We start from the raw sequence: 23,080 nt of genomic DNA, 5'->3' as shown, positions 1-23,080 counted from the left end.
TTTTGCAAGACCATTTATCTTGCTTAAATTTGACAAACCGTAATTAACGAAGAAAAACTTCACTTCTTTTGTTCGAGTTTTAAGTGTTATCAAAATTCAAGCATTAACTTTGTAATCATAATCCGTGAAATGTTTTCCTGGAAGGGTCGATAATGAAAAATTACAATGCGCTAATACACTGCAGCGTTACAAAAGACAAACCTTTGTGTTTACAAATAATTTAGCTGAAGCTTAAGCTTAAGTTTTCTTGATAAAGAATTATGTTTAACACATATCTTCCAAATCTTTTTAATCATTTTTTTTTTCACCTTTTTTTCACTTCAAAACTAGAAGATTTAAACTCCACATCTTGATTTTTTCCAGGTAACAATTACTGATTTGCTCGATTCGGCATCCAAAGAAATATTCACCTGATTAAAGGCTAAAAAGGTAATAAAATATGCATGAAATAATGAAATGTTGTCATGGCATTTAATTCATATAACATGCTCTAGACTTCACCCACAATACGTTTATTGCTATATTCTTTCTTTATTTTTGAGATTTTAGAAAATGATCTTAATTATTTAATCAAAAAGTAAACAACGGTATATTACGACAGAAATCGTCAAAGTAATAAAAATAATACTATAAACCGTAAACGTGAGCGTGTTATTTTCCTATCATATAAATTATCATATAAATTATATGATTATTTATATAATAGCAAAATTACACACTCAAGTTTTCGGTTTATAGCATTATCTTTGGTTAGTCCGTGATCGTTCATTAATGTTACATGTAAAATAAACTATTTATAAACTCAATGCAATATTTATCATGATGAATTCTTTTTTCCATATTGCTTGTTTACAATTTAAAATTATCTTTTGAGATATACATGTAATTTACATTATTTTGAAAACTGTCATAGAACCGATTCCATTCGTTTAAAGTTTTTTCGAATATTCTTATTAAATATTTTAATTAAAGTAATGACTATGTAGAGCAATTTAGAGCTTTTCCTGAGATGGTAGGCGCCGGCGCATGGTAAAATATAAGAACACCAATGAAAATAAAATCGTGTTTCTTCACGGCTTTTCTCGACAAATTTCGAACGCACAAATAAAGCTGTCGAATCTTGGAAATCGCTTTTTAAAGTAAACAATAATGAGAATGTTGTCAAACAATCAAGGCGATATAACCAAATGTCATAACATTTAAGTGTTGATTAAATTCAGCTAATTTAGTGCGTTTTTTCCACGGTACATAACATTTAGTAGAACATACCATTCTTCAATATTTAGAACATACCATTCTTCGATATTTAAAGGGGTGTACGGACGGCTAATACGTCTAGCGCGTCGGAAGCTGACAATTATTGGGGTCACGGAGTTTAAACATAAATGTTGACATATATGGTTGTTCTCTTGAAATAATTTTAAACGCGTTTTAATTATTATCATTTCGACTTCATATAACGATAGAATGCACCTCGTGAGAATGGACACAATCAAAATTCCCAGGAAAATCAATTTATTTGAATTTCTGTAGATGATTTGTAATGTCCAGATAATGCACTGATAACTTTTTACTTGCATTGTACAGTTGCAGGGTTACTGCGGTGGATAAATAACTTACCTATGGAAATTATTGAAAGTACTATATTCATACGATAAACGTTTAAAAGTATGACAGTAATATTATGTTAAATTAACCATTATTAGTTTTATAATGACCACATCAACTCGAAAAACAAATAATGTATTCCATTTATCTATTATGACCTGAAAAAAAAACGCGTTAACCTTTTTTTTAATTGTCCTCTATATAGTGCTTCGGAATGCATAACAAAATATTTAAATAATAGTTGATATTGTGTTGTGGATAGTTTCGACCTACCCGTGTTCCAAGTTGAATCATAACTTTGCAATCTGACGGTTTTAAAGATAACCATCACTCACCTGTTAGCGCATTTTGTTACTTCATGGCTTCAGGTTATTTGAATTAACCACGGCTATTAGGTCTTTTAGTAATTAAGAAGGTGTCTCCCATTCGGGTAGGTATCACGAGTACCCCGTGTAAAACGCGGTCCGTCTAACATGCGAATATGACTCATATCCGCGGATTGACCGAAAAGTGCGGATATGGACGAATACAGGCAATATCGACATTTTGTCTGCAATGTTAAATAAAAAACAAACACAATATGGGTTAAATATGATTGTATTGTCTCAAAATATAACAATTCAATAGACATTATCATTTTTCCAACTCTTAATTCATATCCGCGAACATGACGAAGTGCCAGAAGATAGTTTTAGGGCTACACACCACAAACAATATAACCATGCCGACACCAAATTTGTTTTGTTGTATAAGTTTACATAAGGTTTATATTATATACTGAATGTATTATTATTCTTGATGTCGTCTCAAAACTTTAGTATTTAAATATACAATATGCTTTAGAAAATACTAAAATATTTTTGGGCCGATTATCGCCAGACCACAAGTAATTAATGTTGTTACTTTTCCCTGATTATATTTTTATTTGAAATAAAAACGTTTATTTAAATATTCTGAATGTTATGAATGCAGTAAATATTGTCTGAAATGTCACTGTTTCAAGTGGCAATTTTCATTTGAAAATAAATGATGATTTCAAATGCGCGAATATGAAAAATCGACGAATGTGGTTTATCCAATAAAGGATCTATATTTGTAGTGCTAAAATAACTGTATGCAAGGTAAAAATATTTTTTATTTGATTGTTACTATTTATTTTATGCTCTCCGGTGGTTTATTGAGAAATATAAGTGAATGAAAACTGATAATTTCAATGTTTCAAACAGCGAAAATTAACTGTGAAAAATATCGATAATTTTCACTTTTACTGTGAAATGACGACATTTTTTGACGAAATGACGTCATTATCTTACCGAAAATCTTAAGTTTAACTCTTAAACAATATGTCCCGATTTTCGTAATTCCGTCTTGACAGAGTTGTCGTTCGTGCGGGTAGGTATACCTACTTCCGGTGTAAAGGAAAACAATGGGGAAATACTACTGTTCAATCGTCAAATGCCTTAATTGTAGCGGTATAATAGGTACATTTTCAACAAAAGTAACATGACATAAATTGCCTAAAGACTCATTACAAGAAAAGCTTGGATGACAGCAATTAGCCGAAAAAAATGATTTCTAACGGCGTATACTCAAGTCTGTTCCGACCACTTTCGAGACGGAATCGGTCCAAACTCTGTTGACCGAAACAAAAGTCCTACTGAAAATTTACCTCAGCGCAAAGTATTAACAAAACATGAAAGAAAGCAGTGTATATTAAGACAGCCACTCCCAGAAAACATCCCTGTCACCTCTGCCCTACATTTCCATTCGTAAGTACCAGGCAGGTCGCATGATTTGTAGTCATAATCCAAATTGTCCACATCATGTTTATACAACCATTACAGTTGCACTGTTATTAAAAAGCAATGCATGTCCCGCTAAAATATTAATATTATGTTTTATAAGTGAATGTAACAGCTGTAATATTATTCTTAAACATATAGGCTTCATATTTTAACTTTTCGGGATATTGGATATGAACTGTTGAAATATTAACGAAAAATCGAAAAAACATTGCGGGACATGCATTGCTTTTCGATAACAGCGCTTATATGACGATAATAATATTTCTTGAAACATTTACATGTAGCACTACGATATCCTTTGTTTATTTGAATAAATACAATAACGTGCATATGTTTACGTACCAATAAACTATAATATTTAGTAAAAAACAAATATAAGATATTTTACCTTGCATATTTAAAGGGGCCTTTTCACAGATTTTGGCATGTTTTGAAGTTTGTCATTAAATACTTTATACTGACAAATGTGAACATTAAATTTAAAAAGCTCCAATAAAAAATCAAAAATAAAATTTAAAAAAGGAAAAAAAAGTTGCCCTCAGCAGGGCTCGAACCAGTGACCCCGGAATCCTAAAGTAAAAACGCATTAGCCAACTGAGCTATCCTACCAAGCATACATAAGGTGTGTATTTTATACCTTATATAAGCAATCATCGTAGTTTCACAAATTTAAACGACAACAACAGAACTCTCCAAATAATTCAATCGTTTCGCGTTGCAACGCTTTATAATTTTTAGGTTTTTAAATCGTCAAAAGATGCATATAATGGCTATATTAGAGCATGGAAAATGTTCAGTAATACTGTTTCCTCACAAATATCATCACTAAACCGAAAATTTGCGAATCTGAAACAACTTTTTTCAATTTTGTCAATTTACCAAACCGTGAAAAGATCCCTTTAGTACATATTGTGTATTATTCATTGAACATTGAAATGAACAATGCAGAAAAAGTGTCGATATTGCTTATATTCGTCCATATCCGCACTTTTCGGTCTTATCCGCGGATATGAGTCATATACGCATTTTAGACGGACCGCTTTTTACTCGGGATACTCGTGATACCTACCCGAATGGGAGACAACTTCTTAATTACGAAAATCCCGAATTAATCAAGGGCGCCACCTATTTTTTGAAATGCATAATTACACGAGCAAATGATTCTTCCTATGTGGCGCTTAGGACCTATAGTTTTGAAAATACACAGATTATTCTAAATAGAGAGTGTTTTTTTTCGACATATTACGCATTTGTTTATAATAGTAATTTGTTAATAATTTGTTTCTTAGTTTACACATAGTTAAATTCAGCTCAGTTCAACCCATCCGCAAACGTACATACACTTACAAACCATTTGGAAACATGAGGACCTGTTTGAGTTGTGACATGGTGGATTTTTTTAAAAGCTAATCGATGTGTTTTTGAGTTGTGTAATGGTGGATTTTTTAAAAAGCTAATCGATTTGTTTTGTCTGTAGGTTCATTCAATTGAATCGCTAACGACATCAAACGATAGCTTTCAACATATAAAAGTTACTGCATTCACAGAGGGATTGGCTTATAAACAATCTAAGACATAACTTTGCATTCTTCCAAACGAGATAGGGACTTGCAAAAGAGGTAGCGCCAATGCAACATATTTGATTTAACAATCGTATCAGAATAATATAATCACATGACTTATTGTTGATATATACGTTTTCCTTTTTGACATATTGTTTTCAACGTAAATACGTTAACATAAATATAAAGATAACATACACACGTTCTATAAATAAAACAGGATGTAAATATGTTATTATATTAGGAACCAACTCAGTTAAGAAGTCAGCAACATAAATAAAACAGATTGTACACTATATACCGAAAATATGTGATACCCAATAACTTCATCAGCTAAAAACCCAACATACTCAAATCAATTAATTACAACAGTGTTGTTCATACACTAAGGTAATTCACGATAAAATAGTTTACTACTGCTTGAAAGAATGAGTTTTGTCCCCTGATCCAAATGCTTAACTAAAAAATAAATAACACGAGTTAACAAATCTCTATAAGTCTAAAATGTGTCGTTTTTATCCACTAACATCTCAAAACAATAAAGGTAAGTCGGTCTGTATTCGTTACCTGTTTTATAATACTTTTCAATAAAAATAGTATATTCAATGACATATATCTTAAAGATCTGTTAACAGCACATTTTTTTGGTATTTAGACTTATGATACTTTTCGTTTCGATTTGATATCATTACGTACTAATTAAGACGAAAAAATATTGAAAAATAAACCTGAAATACCACACAAAAAGGCACCGAAAATTAGGATAAGTCCTGTTAGTGGAAACCAACAACTTTGTATTAAACGCCTTGCGTAGTTGGTAGAAAACAATTAAAACGACAAGCAATATTGCAAAGCAATATTGAAGCATGAAGTTCAAACTCCGATATATAAACAAAACCTTATTCAAGCATTTGACCATACATATCGTATGTACAAGTTGCTAGTTTCTATTATACGGATCATGCTATTAAACTTTGATATACTTTCACTTATATTGATAATTTGATTATGGTAATGATTGATCACATAAAATTTACAATTTACTGGGCCTTTAAAAGTTGGCACTATATGGGTCACCTTGTTCAACACGTTGCGTGTTGATAACGTATTCACGAAGTAATATTGCGCAGTAATTGTTGGAAGAAATCATTACTCATGTATTATTTACAGGGGGCTGGTTAAGGTTGTATATACGGAGGCGGATCACGCATAGATGCATACGCCCGTTCAGTGTAACATCTGTGTAGTGTTAATTATTTTTGAATCTAATACAGATAAGCCTTTGAACACTTCAAGGCTTTATTAGAAAAATTAATTGTTCTGATAAAATATGTGTCAAAACGCGCACGACTCAGATTATATATTTGACAATTAAAGTATTCAATTAACAAATATATGTCCTGGGAACATAATACATGAACGAAATAACCCCGATATCAAATATGTTACTTTATTTTAGCTTAACATGCGCATTGTTGCCACTTCATGTTTTTTTAAAAAGAGATTTGCTTCTCACACAGGAAAAAACATTGATTTGCTTTTAAAAACTTCACCAAGTCACAAATTATAACATTATATAGGTCTTTACGTTTCAAATGGGCTATGAAACGTATGTTTCTGTACATTTTTGGATGAACTATTTTTCGCTGAATCGCATCACATTCACCGATTTAAACGATTTAAAAAATAATTCGAAATAAGTTGAAATAATATAAAATCTAATCAAAATGTAGAATGCTCAATGTATTTTTAAAACGTCTGGTCCTTAGCGGTGGTGGTCGTGTTTAACGGCCGTCTTTATACTTGAGTGCAAATCTATGTGAATGTATTGTTTAAAATCGTTAGAATTAATTGGGCCGCCGCATACAACTTCATTTTGAGAAACGGCAATTTATATAATACATAAAAATACAAATTATTGGGAAAGCGTCAACGGTGCCAGCGGCTACGGTACCGACGCTTTTGAACGGTATATTTAAAAAGATAGACATCGTATTATTGTCAAGTTTTCGTCGTCATCGAACTATCTTGTCATATTCGAGGAACTATGGTGTTTTCGTCGCAAAAACACCGTGTCATTGTCATCAAACAATCGTATTCTCGTCATCAAGCTATCATTTGTCGTAAAACCATCGTGTCATTGTCATTCAACAGTCGTATTTTCGTCATCAAGTCATCATTTGTCGTAAAACCATCGTGTCATTGTCACTCAACAATCATATTATCTTTTCGTCATCAAGACATCATTTGTCGTTAAACCATGTTGTCATTGTCACCTAACAATCGTGTTCTCGTCATCAAGCCATCATTTGTCGTAAAACCATCGTGTCATTGCCAACCAATAATCGTGGACTCGCCATCAAACCATCATTTGTCGTAAAATAATTATTTCATTGTCACCCAACAATGGTGTTCTCTTCATGAAGCCACATTTGTCGTAAAACCGTCGTGTCATTATAATCCAACACTCGTTTTCTCATCTTCAAACCTTCACTCGTCGTAAACCTATCGTGTCATTGTCACCCAACAATCGTGTTCTCTTATCAAGCCATCATTTATCGTCAACAAACCATTGCGTAATCATGATCAATCTTTTGTGTCATATAAATCGAGCCATCTTGTGATCTTGTGATTTTAACATCGAACCATCATGTTATTGCCATCTTACACTCATATCATTGGCATAGAGTCATCGTCATCAAATATTCGTGAAACCTAACCAACTTGTCATCGGATATTGATATAATCGTTAATAATCCAATCACATTAAACGTCCGAACCTCATTTAACCGTCATTTTCGCCAAACCATCGTGTAATCGGTATGTCACCATCCTGACATCATCATCAAACGATAACATCAAAGCTGGAAGTGCGCGTAATCCTAAACGAACCATCTTGTCATCGACATTGAACCATCGGAAACGAACAATAATGTCATCAGCATCGAACCATCGTGTCATGTTTATCGAACTATAGTATCATCACCATCGAATTATCGTGTCATCATCACTAAAATTAGTGAAACGTGCATCTAATCAACGTGTAAATAACACACCGTCATCTGTAGCGTGTCATCAAACACTCGTTTCACCTAAGCCTCCTTTCATCGTCATCAAATGTTCGAGTTATAGTTAAATAACCAGATTATTTACGTCATTGTCCCAACCGACTCGACATGGTGTCACAACCATTGCGTCATCGTCGCCGCGAAACGCATACGTCGCCGCGAAACGTAATACTGGCACATACATTTTTTAGCTTAGAGTATTCAATTATACATATTGCATGTCCGCATTTAACAATAATAAATGTTCTTGCTTGATTTGGACTACTTTGATTCTCCATTTAAATTTCCCATTTTTAGATCATATTTATATGTTTTATGTATATATAACCACAAAAACGCTGTATTTATTTTTTGCCGAAGCTTTCGACCTCACGGTCTTCATCAGCGGCCATGTTTTATTTTCAGATGTATATTTATGAACGGAAATGACGTCGTGCATAACATAATAATACATCTGAAAATAAAACATGGCCGCTGATGAAGACCGTGAGGTCGAAAGCTTCGGCCAAAAATAAATACAGCGTTTTGTTTAAATAATACAAGGCTAATGTAGACTTTGTTTATATATATATATATATATATATATATATATATATATTGTTCAATAAAAACTTGTTCACAAACCTGTTACACCACGCTCGTATTCGTCTAGCTCCTTTCCAAACTCTGCTTGATTTATGCGGTTGATGCTTTCCTGTGTCTTGTTTTCAATGCTTTGTTCGCCAGCCTTTGTCTTGTTTTCAATGCATTGTTCTCCAGCCTGTGTTTTGATTTCAATGCTTTGTTCTCCAGCATGTGTCTTGTGTGCAATGCTCTGTTCCCCAGCCTGTGCTTTGTTTTCAATGTTTTGTTCTCCAGCCTGTGTCTTGTTTTCAATGCTCTGTTCCCCAGCCTGTGTCTTGTTTTCAATGCGTTGTTCTCCAGCCTGTGCTTTGTTTGTAATGCTTTGTTCTCCAGCCTGTGTCTTGTTTTCAATGCTTTGCTCTCCACACTGTGTCTTGTTTTCAATGCGTTGTTCTCCAGCCTGTGTCTTGTTTTCAATGCGTTGTTCTCCAGCCTGTGTCTTGTTTTCAATGCGTTGTTCACCAGAATGTGCCTTTTTTTCAATTCGTTGTTCACTAGTTTGTGTTTTGTTTTCAAGGCGTTCTTTCCCAGCCTGTATTTTAGCTTCTAAGGTATTCAGTCCTTCTTTCAGGGTCCTTTCAGCCTCTTCGGAAAAACGTTCTCCGGCCTCTTTTGCATGTGTGAGGGTCTGATTTGCTTCTTTCAACATCTTGCCCAAATCAACAAGTGAAAGACGATCATTCTGCAACTACAAACATTATTTGCATTTGTAGATTATTATCGATACAGTTGTCATTATTATATTATCTGTGTCTGCATATTATACAACAGATCAAGTAGAGCACATTTTGCAAGGCAGTAAAAGATATAAAAAATTATCAAATTGACATTTGTTTAATTCATATATGCGTCTGTTTTTAATAAAGCCTTAATGGATTGTACTAATTATTTACTGTCATTTAAGAATGCGATTTCAATATCTCCTTTTAATAATGTGACTTCAGTATCTCCGGTCAAAAAGAGTGGATATTTCAAAGGTGCAAATGTGCGTGATAAAGTTGATATGTGACGACAGTAGTGATATGCCCTGTTTGTCCAGTTTATTGGGGCTAGTTCAATCCACGATTTTGATGTTATTTCCTAAAACAGTTTTTAGATTTTCATTTAAAATGATTTCAAGCGCAATTTTCTAGTCACATAACCAAGCATAGGTGCAGTTGATAATAGCTATAGACCAATTTACATAAACTGTACGATATAATTATATTTTCAAATAAGACATTCCTCTTGTCTGTTATCAAATTATTATGTTTTCTGTCCACTTAAAGCGCTTGCTAATTGCATACTGTTCCTAAAATGTTTCAGTATCAGGATGAATACAAATATCTATTCTTACATGACACAGATTTACAATTCGCTTAAAAATATCATTGTACAAATATTTCTCTGGACTATTGCTTACATCATCCTTCACTAAAATACATTGTATACGCCTTTATATAGAGACAAAAAACACAAACACAATAATATTTACATCACTGAGTTTTACGCGCGCTTCTGTCGCTGAGGTATCATGCAATAAGTGGACTGGATCCGCTAGTAGGGTGGTCAGTGTCAGAAAGAAGTACTGCAGATCAGCATCTGTAACCTTGCAGTCGGCAGTATGGCGTACATCTCGGCCTATTTGTCGGACCTAGAGAGAGAACGGATTGCTGTGACGTTAAAGATCAAGAGAAGCAGCATTGAGGTAAACCTACACACACATGGACTCTCAGCGTCAAAGTTATTACACGTGATTTAAAAAATGCTTAAATATGCACAGACTATTTTAAATAAGACTTGCATATTTGATACAATGAGAAATAATTGCATGACATACATCGCGTCACAAAACACAGTATTATAATGATTCAGTTAACAAACTAAACTTTGAAACAAGGGCTGTTTGTAAAACATGCATGCCCCCATATGGGCTGTCAGTTGTAGTGGCAGCCATTTTGTGAATACGTTTTTTGTCACTGTGACCTTGACCTTTGACCTAATGTAAGTTATAATCCAGAAACAATTGTACTATTTCGAGTCACTGTGAACTTGACCTTTGACCTAGTGACCTGAAAATCAATAGGGGTCATCTGCCAGTCATGATCAAGGGGCGAGTGACAGGGGGGTATAATGTGGGGTTTGGTAATTTATTTGATGTTTAAACAAAAAAAAAAATTTTTTTGGGGGGGTTGGGGTTAGGGGGTAAGGGGGAATTAAGAGGAGGGTATAATGTGGGGTGTGGCAATTTATTAATGTTTAAAAAAAAAAATTGGGGGGGGGGGTGGGGGGTAGGGGGGTGAGAGGGGGTATAATGTGGAGTGTGGTAATTTATTAGATGATGTTTAAAAAAAATAAAAAAAATGGGGAGGTGAGGTTGGGGAGGGGAGGGAAGGGATTCTGGACGGGGCGTGGGGTATTGTTTGGGTGGAATCCATTGTGGTATTCAGGTAAGTGTTGTTTTGTCAAAGTAATAATAAAATGTGATCATAAAAAATAACAAATGATCTCACACTGACATGAACAAATATCCTCTATTTATTAAACATGAAATTTAAACTTATTGCATTTGTTTCCCCTGTATATAAGAAAGATATAATAGTGTATTACCTCCCCTGTCCTGCTTGTATTTATATTCATCAACAAAATTAAACATTAACACAATATTTAATACAAAATATACAAAAAATCTCATATTCTGATAATATTTTAACTGATCCACTTTATTTTACTCAAAGGATAATGTTTCATTGGACTGATAATTATAGATTTAGGATTACAGACCAGTTGCTTCAGTTATATTGTTCAGAGTTTGCCCTGTTGGCCACGTATGCGTTCTTGAGTTATCATCCAAAATCCATTTTACTATTTTGGATCACTGTGACCCTGACCTTGACCTTTGACCTAGTGACCTCAAAATCAATAGGGGTCATCTGCGAGTCATGATCAATGTACCTATGAAGTTTCATGATCCTAGGCCCAAGCTTTCTTGAGTTATCATCTGGAAACCACCTGGTGGACGGACCCACAGACCGACATACCGACCGACATGAGCAAAGCAATATATCCCCTCTTCTTCGAAGGGGGGCATAAAAAATAATCACATATTCAGCCCATTAGACTGGTATATTTTAAGAAAACCTTTTCTAGCGGGCATTGCTTATCAGGTGGTGGCGGTGATAGACATGCGGCGGAGAGGCATGTCTGGAAATGTGTGCAGTTCAACACAATGCTAACCACACCATTGACGTCAGATTCTTGCACAGATGATACGCTGCTATATCCGTCCCGTGGGAGGTAGCATTTACCGATTTCCCACGGATCCGTCGCCCATAATTCAGCTTTAGTGTTTGCCCAACTAGGACCTTTAAATCTGTGTAACAATGTGATATTTTGTTTCACTTTATCACATGTTTGGCATGACTTTGGTTGTTGTGAATTGTGGAAAGAACAGTTGTTTCTTTTCCTCTTTTTACACACGTCCTGAGTTGGACACGGTATAAGATTTTGAATAAAGCATTGTCCACAACTTCTACCAACTTTTGTTTGGACGTTTAATAATTCCGTCACAACAAGGTCAGTCAATCCATCCTTTGTCAAATTGAGGGCAATGCACGCTTTGAACCAGTTATTGGTCTGCTTATCGGTGAAGATGTTGGTGTCGGCAGCCATCCCCAGGAGACTAAATGAACCATTCAGTAGAGTTAGTTTGTGGACAACCGAGGAGTAGATGGTATTATGGCACGTCGTAAATGTTCTTGTCTATGAGCATCCTCTGATCATGTTATCTTGGTTGCTTTATTTGTCCTATAATTAAATAAGTATATTTTACAAAACTGAGATCGTCTGTTCAAAGAATCAAACCAACTGAAACGTAAGGCATATCATTCTTAATTTACTTAACTAGATAAATAACTAAAGTTTAGTTAATAAACAATAATTTTCAACACTAGAGGTGGTGGGGAAATCTGAGGAAATTGATGTAACAATCCTGAATAAACAAGGGCTGTTTGTAAAACATGCATTTCCCCCATATGGGCTCTCCGTTGTAGTGACAGCCATTGTGTGAATATGTTTTTAGTCACTGTGATCTTGACCTTTGACCTAGTGACCTGAAAACAAGGGCTGTTTGTAAAACATGCATGCCCCCCATATGGGCTGTCCGTTGTAGTGGCAGCCATTGTGTGAATACGAGTTTTGTCACTGTGACCTTGACCTTTGACCTAGTGACCTGAAAATCAATAGGGGTCATCTGCGGGTCACGATAAATGTACCTATGAAGTGTCATGATCCTAGGCGTATGCGTTCTTGAGTTATCATCCGAAAACCATTTTACTATTTCGGGTCACCGTGACCTTGACCTTTGACCTAGTGACCTCAAAATCAATAGGGGTCATCTGCAAGTCATGATCAATCTACCCATGAAGTTTCATGATCCTAGGCGTATGCGTTCTTGAGTTATCATCCGGAAACCATTTTACTATTTCGGGTCACCGTGACCTTGACCTTTGACCTAGTGACCTCAAAATCAATAGGGGTCATCTGCGAGTCATGACCAATCTACCCATGAAGTTTCATGATCCTAGGAGTATGCGTTCTTGAGTTATCATTCAAAAACCATTTTACTATTTCTGGTCACCATGACCTTGTCCTTTGACCAAGTGACCTCAAAATCAATAGGGGTCATCTGAGAGTCATGATCAATGTACCTTTGAAGTTTCATGATCCTAGGCCCAAGCGTTCTTGAGTTATCGTCTGACAACCAACTGGTGGACGGACCGACAGACCGACCTATATGAGCAAAGCAATAGACTCCCTCTTCTTCGAAGGGGGGCATAATCAATAGGGGTCATCTGCCAGTCATGATCAATGTACCTATGCAGTTTCATGATTATAGCCATAAGCGTTCTTGAGTTATCATCCGGAAACCATTTTACTATTTCGGGTCACCGTGACCTTGTCCTTTGACCTAGTGACCTGAAATCAATAGGGATCATTTGCGAGTCATGATCAATCTACCTATCAAGTTTCTTTTGCTTAAAGGGATCTTTTCACGCTTTGGTAAATTGACAAAATTGAAAAAAGTTGTTTCAGATTCGCAAATTTTCGTTTTAGTTATGATATTTGTGAGGAAACAGTAATACTGAACATTTACCATGGTCTAATATAGCCATTATATGCATCTTTTGACGATTTTAAAACCTAAAAATTATAAAGCGTTGCAACGCGAAACGATTGAATAATTTGGAGAGTTCTGTTTTTGTCGTTAAATTTTGTGAAACTACGAAGATTGCTTATATAAGGTATAAAATACTTCATGTATATGTACTCGGCGGAATAGCTCAGTAGGCTAAAGCGTTTTTACTTCAGGACTCTGGCAGGACTCCAGGGGTCACTGGTTCGAAACCTGGTCCGGGCAATATTCTTTTCCTTTTTTTAATTTTATTCTTGATTTTTTACTGGAGCTTTTACGATCCAATGTTTACATTTATCGATATAAAGCATTTAATGAATAAGTTAAAAAATGCCAAAATCTGTGAAAAGGCCCCTTTAAGACGCAAATAAACTTTCTGTTCTGTTCTTTTCATGATCCTAGGAATAAGCGTTCTTCAGTTATCATCCGGAGACCATTTTACTATTTTGGGTCACCTTGAACTTGACCTTTGACCTAGTGACCTCAATATGGATAAAGGTCATCTGCAAGTCATTATCATTGTACCTATGACGTTTCATCAGTGATTTTTTTTGCTTTTTTTTCTTACAGCCTGTGCCTTTTGGATTGGGAAAATTAGCGCGATAAACCATGAAATTGGGAAAAATAGCGCGATAAACCATGAAATTGGGAAACATTATAAATATGATTATAATAACAGAATTAAAATTATTAAAGTATGTTTGACAGCATTTTTATATTATAAAGTACAAATTTAATGTGTTCTTACAATGAAGACAATGTTAAGTTAATATCCTTCCACATTCATATTGAACTTGCAATAAAATCTAATCTATAAAGATTCTTAAATATACCATTTAATCATAACCTCTTTAGCAGTAAGAATTTAATTCAGTATTCTTTTAAATTAAATATCATATGGTGAAAACATTAACAAATATTTATAAAAAAAAACGCTTTTGTGGTCTTGCTATATTAATGATGTATTATATGGAGTTAAAATAATTTATTTCATTTCTTTACCTTTCAACATCTTGCACTTCAATGCTATTTCAGTAAACTGAAACGCGTGACAAACATAATAAAGCAGAATATGCATATGAATCTGATTTTACACAGATCCACTAACATATAAATCATATCATGTTTGTCTCTTTCCATTTTCGAACGATACTCATGTTAAATGCATTAACTTTGTGAGTAACGGTAGACTAATTCCAATTTCCCAACACTGATTTCCTTGATGCACATTCACTGTGAAGATTTGTAATAAATATTTGTTGTTTTTATCTCAAACGTTATATTTTGCGTTAATTGACAAACGCATTAAATTATTCCGTAATAACCATATGATACCCATTGTTAATTTGAATGTTATTTATCATTTTCGCCGCTCATCGCAAATTTCTCGTCTGCTTGCCGCCATCTTGGGCGTGTGTAAAAACAGGCGTTTACAATCGGGATACATCGACTATCGTCGGTATCCTCCGCAATATAGAGAGAGATGTGGATAGCAACGTAAAATCGTATTCGGCTAAATTCGCGAAAAATACGTAAGTCAGTTGTTGTTCGGCGACGACTCGGCAACTCGATCGGCACTCGTTCGAAATTATTGCTTAATTACATTGTAATCTTATTGACTTTATTGGGAAAATTTTGTCTTTTTTTGGGAAATTTTAATCAAATTTTTGGGAAAAAACGTCATTTTTTGCAATTGGGAAGCAGCCGAATATCGGCTGCAATTTCTGGCAAAAAAAATCACTGTTCATGATCCTAGGCATAAGCGTTTATTAGTTATCATCCGGAAACCATTTTACTATTTTGGGTCACCATGACCTTGACCTTTGACCTAGTGACCTCAAAATCAATAGGGGTCATCTGCGAGTCATGATCAATGTACCTATGATGTTTTATGATTGTAGCCATTAGCGTTCTTGAGTTATCATCCGGAAACCATTTTACTATTTCAGGTCACCGTGACCTTGACCTTTGATATAGTGTTCTGAAAATCAAAAGGGGTCAACTGCGAGTCATGATCAATCTACCTATGAAGTTTCATGATCCTAGGCATAAGCATTCTTGAGTTATCATCCGGAAACCATTTTACTATTTCGGGTCACCGTGACCTTGACCATTGACCTTGTGACCTGAAAATCAATAGGGGTCATCTGCGAGTCATGATCAATCTGCCTATGAAGTTTCATGATCCTAGGCATAAGCGTTCTTAGGTTATCATCCGGAAACCATTTTACTATTTCGAGTCACCGTTACCTTGACCTTTGACCTAGTGACCTGAAAATCAATAGGGGTCATCTGCCAGCCATTATCAATCTACCTACGAAGTTTCATGATCCTAGGCATAAGCGTTCTTGAGTTATCATCCGGAAACCATTTTACTATTTCAGGTCACCGTGACCTTGACCTTTGATATAGTGACCTGAAAATCAAAAGGGGTCAACTGCGAGTCATGATCAATCTACCTATCAAGTTTCATGATCCTAGGCATAAGCATTCTTGAGTTATCATCCGGAAACCATTTTACTATTTCGGGTCACCGTGACCTTGACCTTTGACCTTGTGACCTGAAAATCAATAGGGGTCATCTGCGAGTCATGATCAATCTACCTATGAAGTTTCATGATCCTAGGCATAAGCGTTCTTAGGTTATCATCCGGAAACCATTTTACTATTTCGAGTCACCGTTACCTTGACCTTTGCCCTAGTGACCTGAAAATCAATAGGGGTCATCTGCGAGTCATGATCAATCTACCTATCAAGTTTCATGATCCTAGGCATAATCGTTCTTGAGTTATCATCCGGAAACCATTTTACTATTTCGGGTCACCGTGATCTTGACCTTTGACCTAGTGACCTCAAAATCAATAGGGGTCATCTGCGAGTCATGATCAATGTACCTATAACAATGTATTATGTGAATTGGGAATAAGACATCAAACTGGGAATGGACATCATTTTGGTGATTTTCTCAAACAAAACTATTCATTTCATGATCTACATATATTTTTGTAATATATTATCTATAATTTAAGCTTAATTAGAAATTTTCCATTACTTTTTCATTAACAGTGATTGAATTTGTATCATTTTAAGTGTATTTTAAAACCGTGTCCATGCATGGCATGGACACAGTTTCATTTCATGAGGATTTTTTTTAAATTAATAAAAAATCCAGTTTTTAAGTAAAATCAATGATGTTATTATATATGCAAGTATATGTTTTAATTATAATTTGTAAAACTAGATAAATGCAACATATAAAACTGCATATTATGCACTTTTGATAAAACACAATTTATTCCCAAATTGATGTCTTATTCCCAATTCACATAATACAGTGTTCTATGAAGTTTCATGATCCTAGGCCCAAGCGTTCTTGAGTTAACCTCCGGAAACCACCTGGTGGACGGACCGACAGACCGACCGACATGTGCAAAGCAATATACCCCCTCTTCTTCGAAAGGGGGCATAATAAACACGAGGAACAGAAGGCTTGAAGGCCCCCGGTGGAGTCCAGGATGACGCCTTGGCCAGGTGCCAGTCAGAGCAGACAAAAGAGTTTATTTTCAGTTACCTGTTAAACAGCTTTTTAACTGGCCCTATAGTACCGGCAGCTATCTATAGGACTAGGCGTATGTGTTTTAGAGAAGAAACTTTTCAAAGATTCTCTAGACTTTAAATTAAAAAAACTTACTAACCACCCCAACCCCAATTATCTCATCAATTCTGAACAAATTGGGAAATCAAACGCAGTGGCTTAAACAAATCTTGTATATCAATATTCATAATAAGAGAGATAATGCCTTACACTTTTGAACTCACTCATTTTTTAACAAATATCATTTAAATCAATTATATACGTAAAAACTCAAAATATTTACCTTGAAAATAACATTTCAGTTCTTGTCGGTAGGAAAATAAGAAAATTAGTGTTGTTGTTGTTGTGCATGCAGGGGCACACTACAGTTCTCATGCCTCCGTCTCAGGCTCATGGGTCTCGGTTTGAGATGGCTTGTGTACACCAATAACGTTAACACCTAAAAACAAACCAAACACCGTTTCATTTAAAGTTTCATTTAGACTGCACTAAATATGTGACTCTAAAGTGTTAGTAATGATTCACAATTGCCATATAAGGAAAAATGTCCCGCTCATGTTTTTGACGAATCATAACAATTTTCGAACTCAGCCGAGCTATCATTAAAAGAAATATTTTGACCAAGTTTGATAACGATTGGAAAATAAATGTGACTTCTAGAGTGTTAAAAAGGTTTTACGAAAGCCATATAAGGAAAAATGCCCCGCCCCCAGGCGGCCATGTTTTTTAACTTTCTAGTTTCGAACTCAGCCCAGATATAATATTAAGAACACATGTTCTAATCAGTGTCATGACGATTGGACTTAAAATGTGACTTCTAGTGTTAACAAGGTTTTACTATAGCCATAAAAGGAAAAATGCCACGCCCCCTTGGAGGCCATATCAACAGACCGGAACCATTTTCGAACTCATCAAAGATATCAAAAGAAACAAGAGCTGTGTTTGTGAAACACAATGCCCTCTTCAATGCTATGAAGCCATATATTTGACCTTTGACCTTGAAGGATGACCTTGACATTAACCTTCCACTACTCAAAATGAGCAACTCCATAAGATACACATGCATGCCAAATATCAATTTTCTATCTTCAATATTGCAAAAGTTATGACCAAGGTTAAAGTTTTGGGACACACACATACAATGAAAGACAGGCCAAAAACAATATACCCCCGATCATTCGATCCGGGGGATGGGGGGCATACAAATCTTCTGACTAAGTTTCATGAACTTTGGACAATGCATGTGACTTTTAGAGTGTAAACAAAGTTTTACTATCAGGTTTTTTATTTCCTTCTTTGTGACCTGCCGAAAATCTGCCCTGTCCCCTCTGATTTTTTGTTCCCTTCAGCTGGTTAATTTTCCCCTATATTTCATTTTCCCCTCCAAAAAAAAAATATATTTTTTTAAAACCTTTAAATATATAAGTTAACCTGATCCAGAGTAGAAAATAGAAAATAATGCATAATTAAATTTCTGTTATCTTGAATTTGTTTTAAAAACAGTAAAATATGCTTAATTGATTATTTAAGACTTTCCTTATTTTCCCCAAAATGCGGCGTTTCGTGCGATTTTTTTCCCCACAAAAAAGGCCAGGCCCTTTCCCAAAAATCAGATAAAAACCCCTGACTATAGCCATATAAGGAAACCTGCCCGGCCCCTTGGCGTCCATGTTTCACAAACACCCGAAACCATTTGCAAACTCATCCAAGATATCGTTGCAACACATGTTCTGACCAAGTGTTATGACGATTGGACGGTTTGCTCAGGTAAGCTAATAAGGAAAAATGCGCCGCCCACTGGTGGCCATGTTTTCACCTACCCAGAACCATTTTTGTACTCATCTGACACGTGTTGACGACGCACAATGGACAAAAAGTCACCTTATATGTTTATCATGTTATGAAAGTATTGCCTTTATAATGATATTTTATTAAATAATATTTATTGTTATTTTTGTTATCATTTCAGGTTTTGCAGAAGCATGAGCTAAGAATTGTATAGAAAGTGTCAGGAATCTGGGTCTAAGGACAGCGTATGAGAGTCAGGACGGTGTGTACAAGCTGCTGTGTAAAACTTTCACGTCCTCACTACTCCCACCAGACTACATCCAAGCTGCATTAAACAATCCGGGAATGGGACAAGCAAGCAACTCTGCGAGTTTTCTCTTCTTTGTAAAGTACCGGTACCCGTAAAAGGTACTTTCCTAATTGAAGGGAAACTTCAAAATTCCCAATTGCTGTCTAAAAATTTTCCCCCAAAAAGACAAAATGCCATCATTTTTGTTCCAAAAGAGCATAGTCTGCAAGTTCACAAATAAAATGGGCACTTACACTGAACATTTTAAGCCAGAATGAATGTACTTTAATATTTGAGTTGATTTTTGCTTTTGATACCAAGCAATTAAAAAAACTGTAATCTCAATTGGAAGATTTCACGAAGCGAATCTTTCCAATTTCAGGGTTGTTCATGCTTATTTTTCCCAATGTGTATGGGACAGGTACTATTCCCAATTGGGGAAGAAAAATCCCTGCAACAGGACTCATTTTTAACATATAATAAACTTTATTTGGACAATTTAATAAAGAAATACCTGGTAGATCAATTTAGGAAATAAAGGGAACATAAGAGGAAATAGTTAAATATAAATTCATCAATTTCAGCCTGTAGTTTTTTTATATCAATTTTAAAAAGATGTAATTGGACAACTTATGACCCAGTGATCAGGGATAAAAATAAAAAGAGGATATATCTGATGAATTACAATATTGAACTCTTTGTTGCATTTTTGCTCAGCAAATTATGGTGACTGTGTCAAAACTTTTTTTCGTAACGACTGCATCAAGCAGGATATCTATCATGTTATTTCATGCAATCTCTATAACTCAAAAAGAAATCAAGCCTCGACAAGAACCTACCAGACTCTAAAATTATCTTCTACAGTCCCCAAGAAGAAAGTTGTTTATAAGGTGAAACAATGATATTATTTACTCCTTTATATTTTATTAGAACTGATTCAATGTCATGATTCACTGAAGTATATTTTATTTTGGTTGTGCTTATTGTTTCAAAGTTCATTATTAACTTAATATATCAAGCTAATATTTTACATTAATTCATAATATCGCAACATCCGGGCACTTGAGTCAGTTAGAGTAACGTGCCCCTTGACGACGGTGAAAACAATATTTAGCGCTGCGCTATTTTATTTGCATTGAGAAATAGAGCGTGATCGTTATTTATATATTTAAACAATTAAATAAAGATTTTTTTCAACATGCAAACAAGTTGTTCTACTTTACTGAAACAAATTAGATTAAAAACAAAAATAAATATATCAATTTCAAATATACAACATATATACATTAACCATAATGGTACTTGACTGGGAAAACAAACACGTTGATACCTTAAATAAACATTTAATTACATTAAATGCAATATTTTTTATTTGATTGTTTGCATCAATCTTAAAATCTTTTAAGCCTTTGCATTCCGGTGTTTAATTGCCCCTTTGTTCTGCATAAACCGATTATCTTGTCTTGATCAGATATTATCCAGACATAACTAACAGCATGGTGTCATAAACCACAATGGTTGGTAGATGACAGCGCCATTAAACACGAATAATGATGCCACCATGTCTTCTTTTCCTGTGTGTATTAAGCAGTCATTTGGTTGAATAATTAACGCCAACATACTTATATTAACAGTTGCTTAAATTAGATATGTTACATATTGTACAAATTAAAAGTCATGTCCAATTAAGATTATCAGAAATTGTCCACCTTAAAGATACTAGCCCGATTAATTAATAAAAAAATAAAGCATTTAATAATTATAAAATTTACGTAAAACACAAGTAACGTATCTAACGTGAATCAGTTTATTCAAACGACGTCCTTCCGAATCCCGGACAATCGTTCTTACGGACCGTATTAAGATTAAATGTTACGGCAATAAACGAACGACATCATAAAAACAAGAAATTACGTTTGACAGCAACAGGGGTAAATAATTATTAAAAATATGTACATAGATGTGTGTGTTAAAAATCTTATATATTTGTCACTCATAACAATCAACTGGTTTATACAACACATGTCAGGGAAGAGAAGTGATATATAACAGGGCTGAGTACTGCAGTTTAAGTATTGACTTACAGCTCTAATGCATTTGCCATTTGAGTAACTGCTAACTTACAGGTTGACATGTATTAGATCTATTTAATTAGATCTATTTATTTGTTTTAATTTGATTTCATCAAAAACGTAAAAGCGATAGACAATTAGTAAGTAAGTCACGTTTGTTAAACCAATCTTGGGTCATAATGAATGTCATGTAAATCACAACGTAAATGGATAATGCACGAAAATAAAAGAAATACTATAAATCAGATCAGTATAAAGTAAATAAAGCTTAATTTTGATAACACAACTTAGGCTTTCAGTAGATGTACCAGAATTTCCTACTAATTTTCCAGCTTCACATTATTATTATGAATTGACATAGTAGACAAATACAATGTACGAATATTAATGAACTCTAAAAGAACAACAATATAAATTACATCAACATCTACATGATACTCCCATTATTAGAGAATAAACTTATTTACTAGTGTCTCAATAAGAAAGATATGAATGTCGCCGTACTCGAACATTGGCCATTTGTTCGGGTCATTTTTTCAACATCCCGTATGTAATTTATACGGATATTTCATTTAGTCAAAATATTTTAATTTTCTGGTCATATTGGGCTTTCAAAGTGCAATCTAACCATTTAGAACAGTCAAAAGACATTTCAAACACCAATTACAGAACATTTAATTAACATTTAATTACTTATCAACTTCCAAATAGGAATGCAATTGGCGAAATGCCAGCAGATATAGCTCAATCAGCGTTGTTAATCGACCGTATCTAAGGCATTGTTTTCACCGTCGCTAAGGAAGTTACTAAGGTACTGCCCCGTGGGTGACGTCAGCGCGAAAACAAGAATACCCCACCCACTACTTGCCATTTCAGATAATTAAATGTCATCGACAAAAAACTGAACTTGAATCAAACAAAAAATCTAAAGAAACAAATATAAAGATTTCTACCTGATACCGCCGATATCAAAGTGCGTGTTTTTCGTGTAAAAATGGTAAAAACACATTTCTGATCACAAACGGTTGAAGGCGGAAGTTATAGACGAGGTTACTTTCCACTATTTCGTTAGTTTATGGAGGCTCCGTCCTATTCTGGTTCCCGTCGTACTATAATATTCTGGTTCCCGTCGTATTATTATATTTTAGTTCCACAGTGGCCGGGGCAGGTAATCCAGACTAGCTTCGTCCTACTACAGTTTCGTACACTGATATTTGTGTGCAATAGGGGAACTTAGTAATTTCGTCCAAGTAGCAATAGATAGCATGTGCAGTAGAAGTGTGAATAATAGGTGAATACTAGAAAGAAACTTTAGCACCTTTGTCACTACTGTGCAAGCTAAAAACACATTGAATGTATTTGAAGATTATTCAATCATAATACACGTGTATTTCAATGCATTTCAAGCGATGTAATAGTGAGATTTGTTTACATTTTATATTTTATTTATTTATTTATGATTCATGTGTGTTTTAAATGCATTTGAAGCGATGTCA

The 23,080-nt window shown here is 34.7% G+C and overlaps 1 protein-coding gene across 1 annotated transcript in view; it reads right to left on the bottom strand.

The window, feature by feature from the left end:
- LOC127849098 (uncharacterized) overlaps window positions 1-22,649 on the bottom strand; it is a 28,336-nt gene extending 5,687 nt beyond the window's left edge. The window contains exons 1-5 of the mRNA XM_052381821.1: window positions 22,538-22,649; window positions 17,719-17,874; window positions 11,788-12,453; window positions 10,142-10,300; window positions 8,668-9,355 (exon numbers count right to left, since the gene is read on the bottom strand). Coding sequence (XP_052237781.1) covers window positions 8,668-9,355; window positions 10,142-10,300; window positions 11,788-12,318 — 1,378 coding nt within the window. The 5' untranslated portion in view covers window positions 12,319-12,453; window positions 17,719-17,874; window positions 22,538-22,649. The remainder of the gene's footprint in view (window positions 1-8,667; window positions 9,356-10,141; window positions 10,301-11,787; window positions 12,454-17,718; window positions 17,875-22,537) is intronic.
- Between the last annotated feature and the right edge of the window lie 431 nt (window positions 22,650-23,080).

Source organism: Dreissena polymorpha, chromosome 10, assembly GCF_020536995.1.
Source record: "Dreissena polymorpha isolate Duluth1 chromosome 10, UMN_Dpol_1.0, whole genome shotgun sequence".
NCBI lineage: Eukaryota > Metazoa > Mollusca > Bivalvia > Myida > Dreissenidae > Dreissena > Dreissena polymorpha.
Note: the sequence above shows the minus strand (reverse complement) of the source record. Positions and strands in the feature narration are given on the sequence as shown.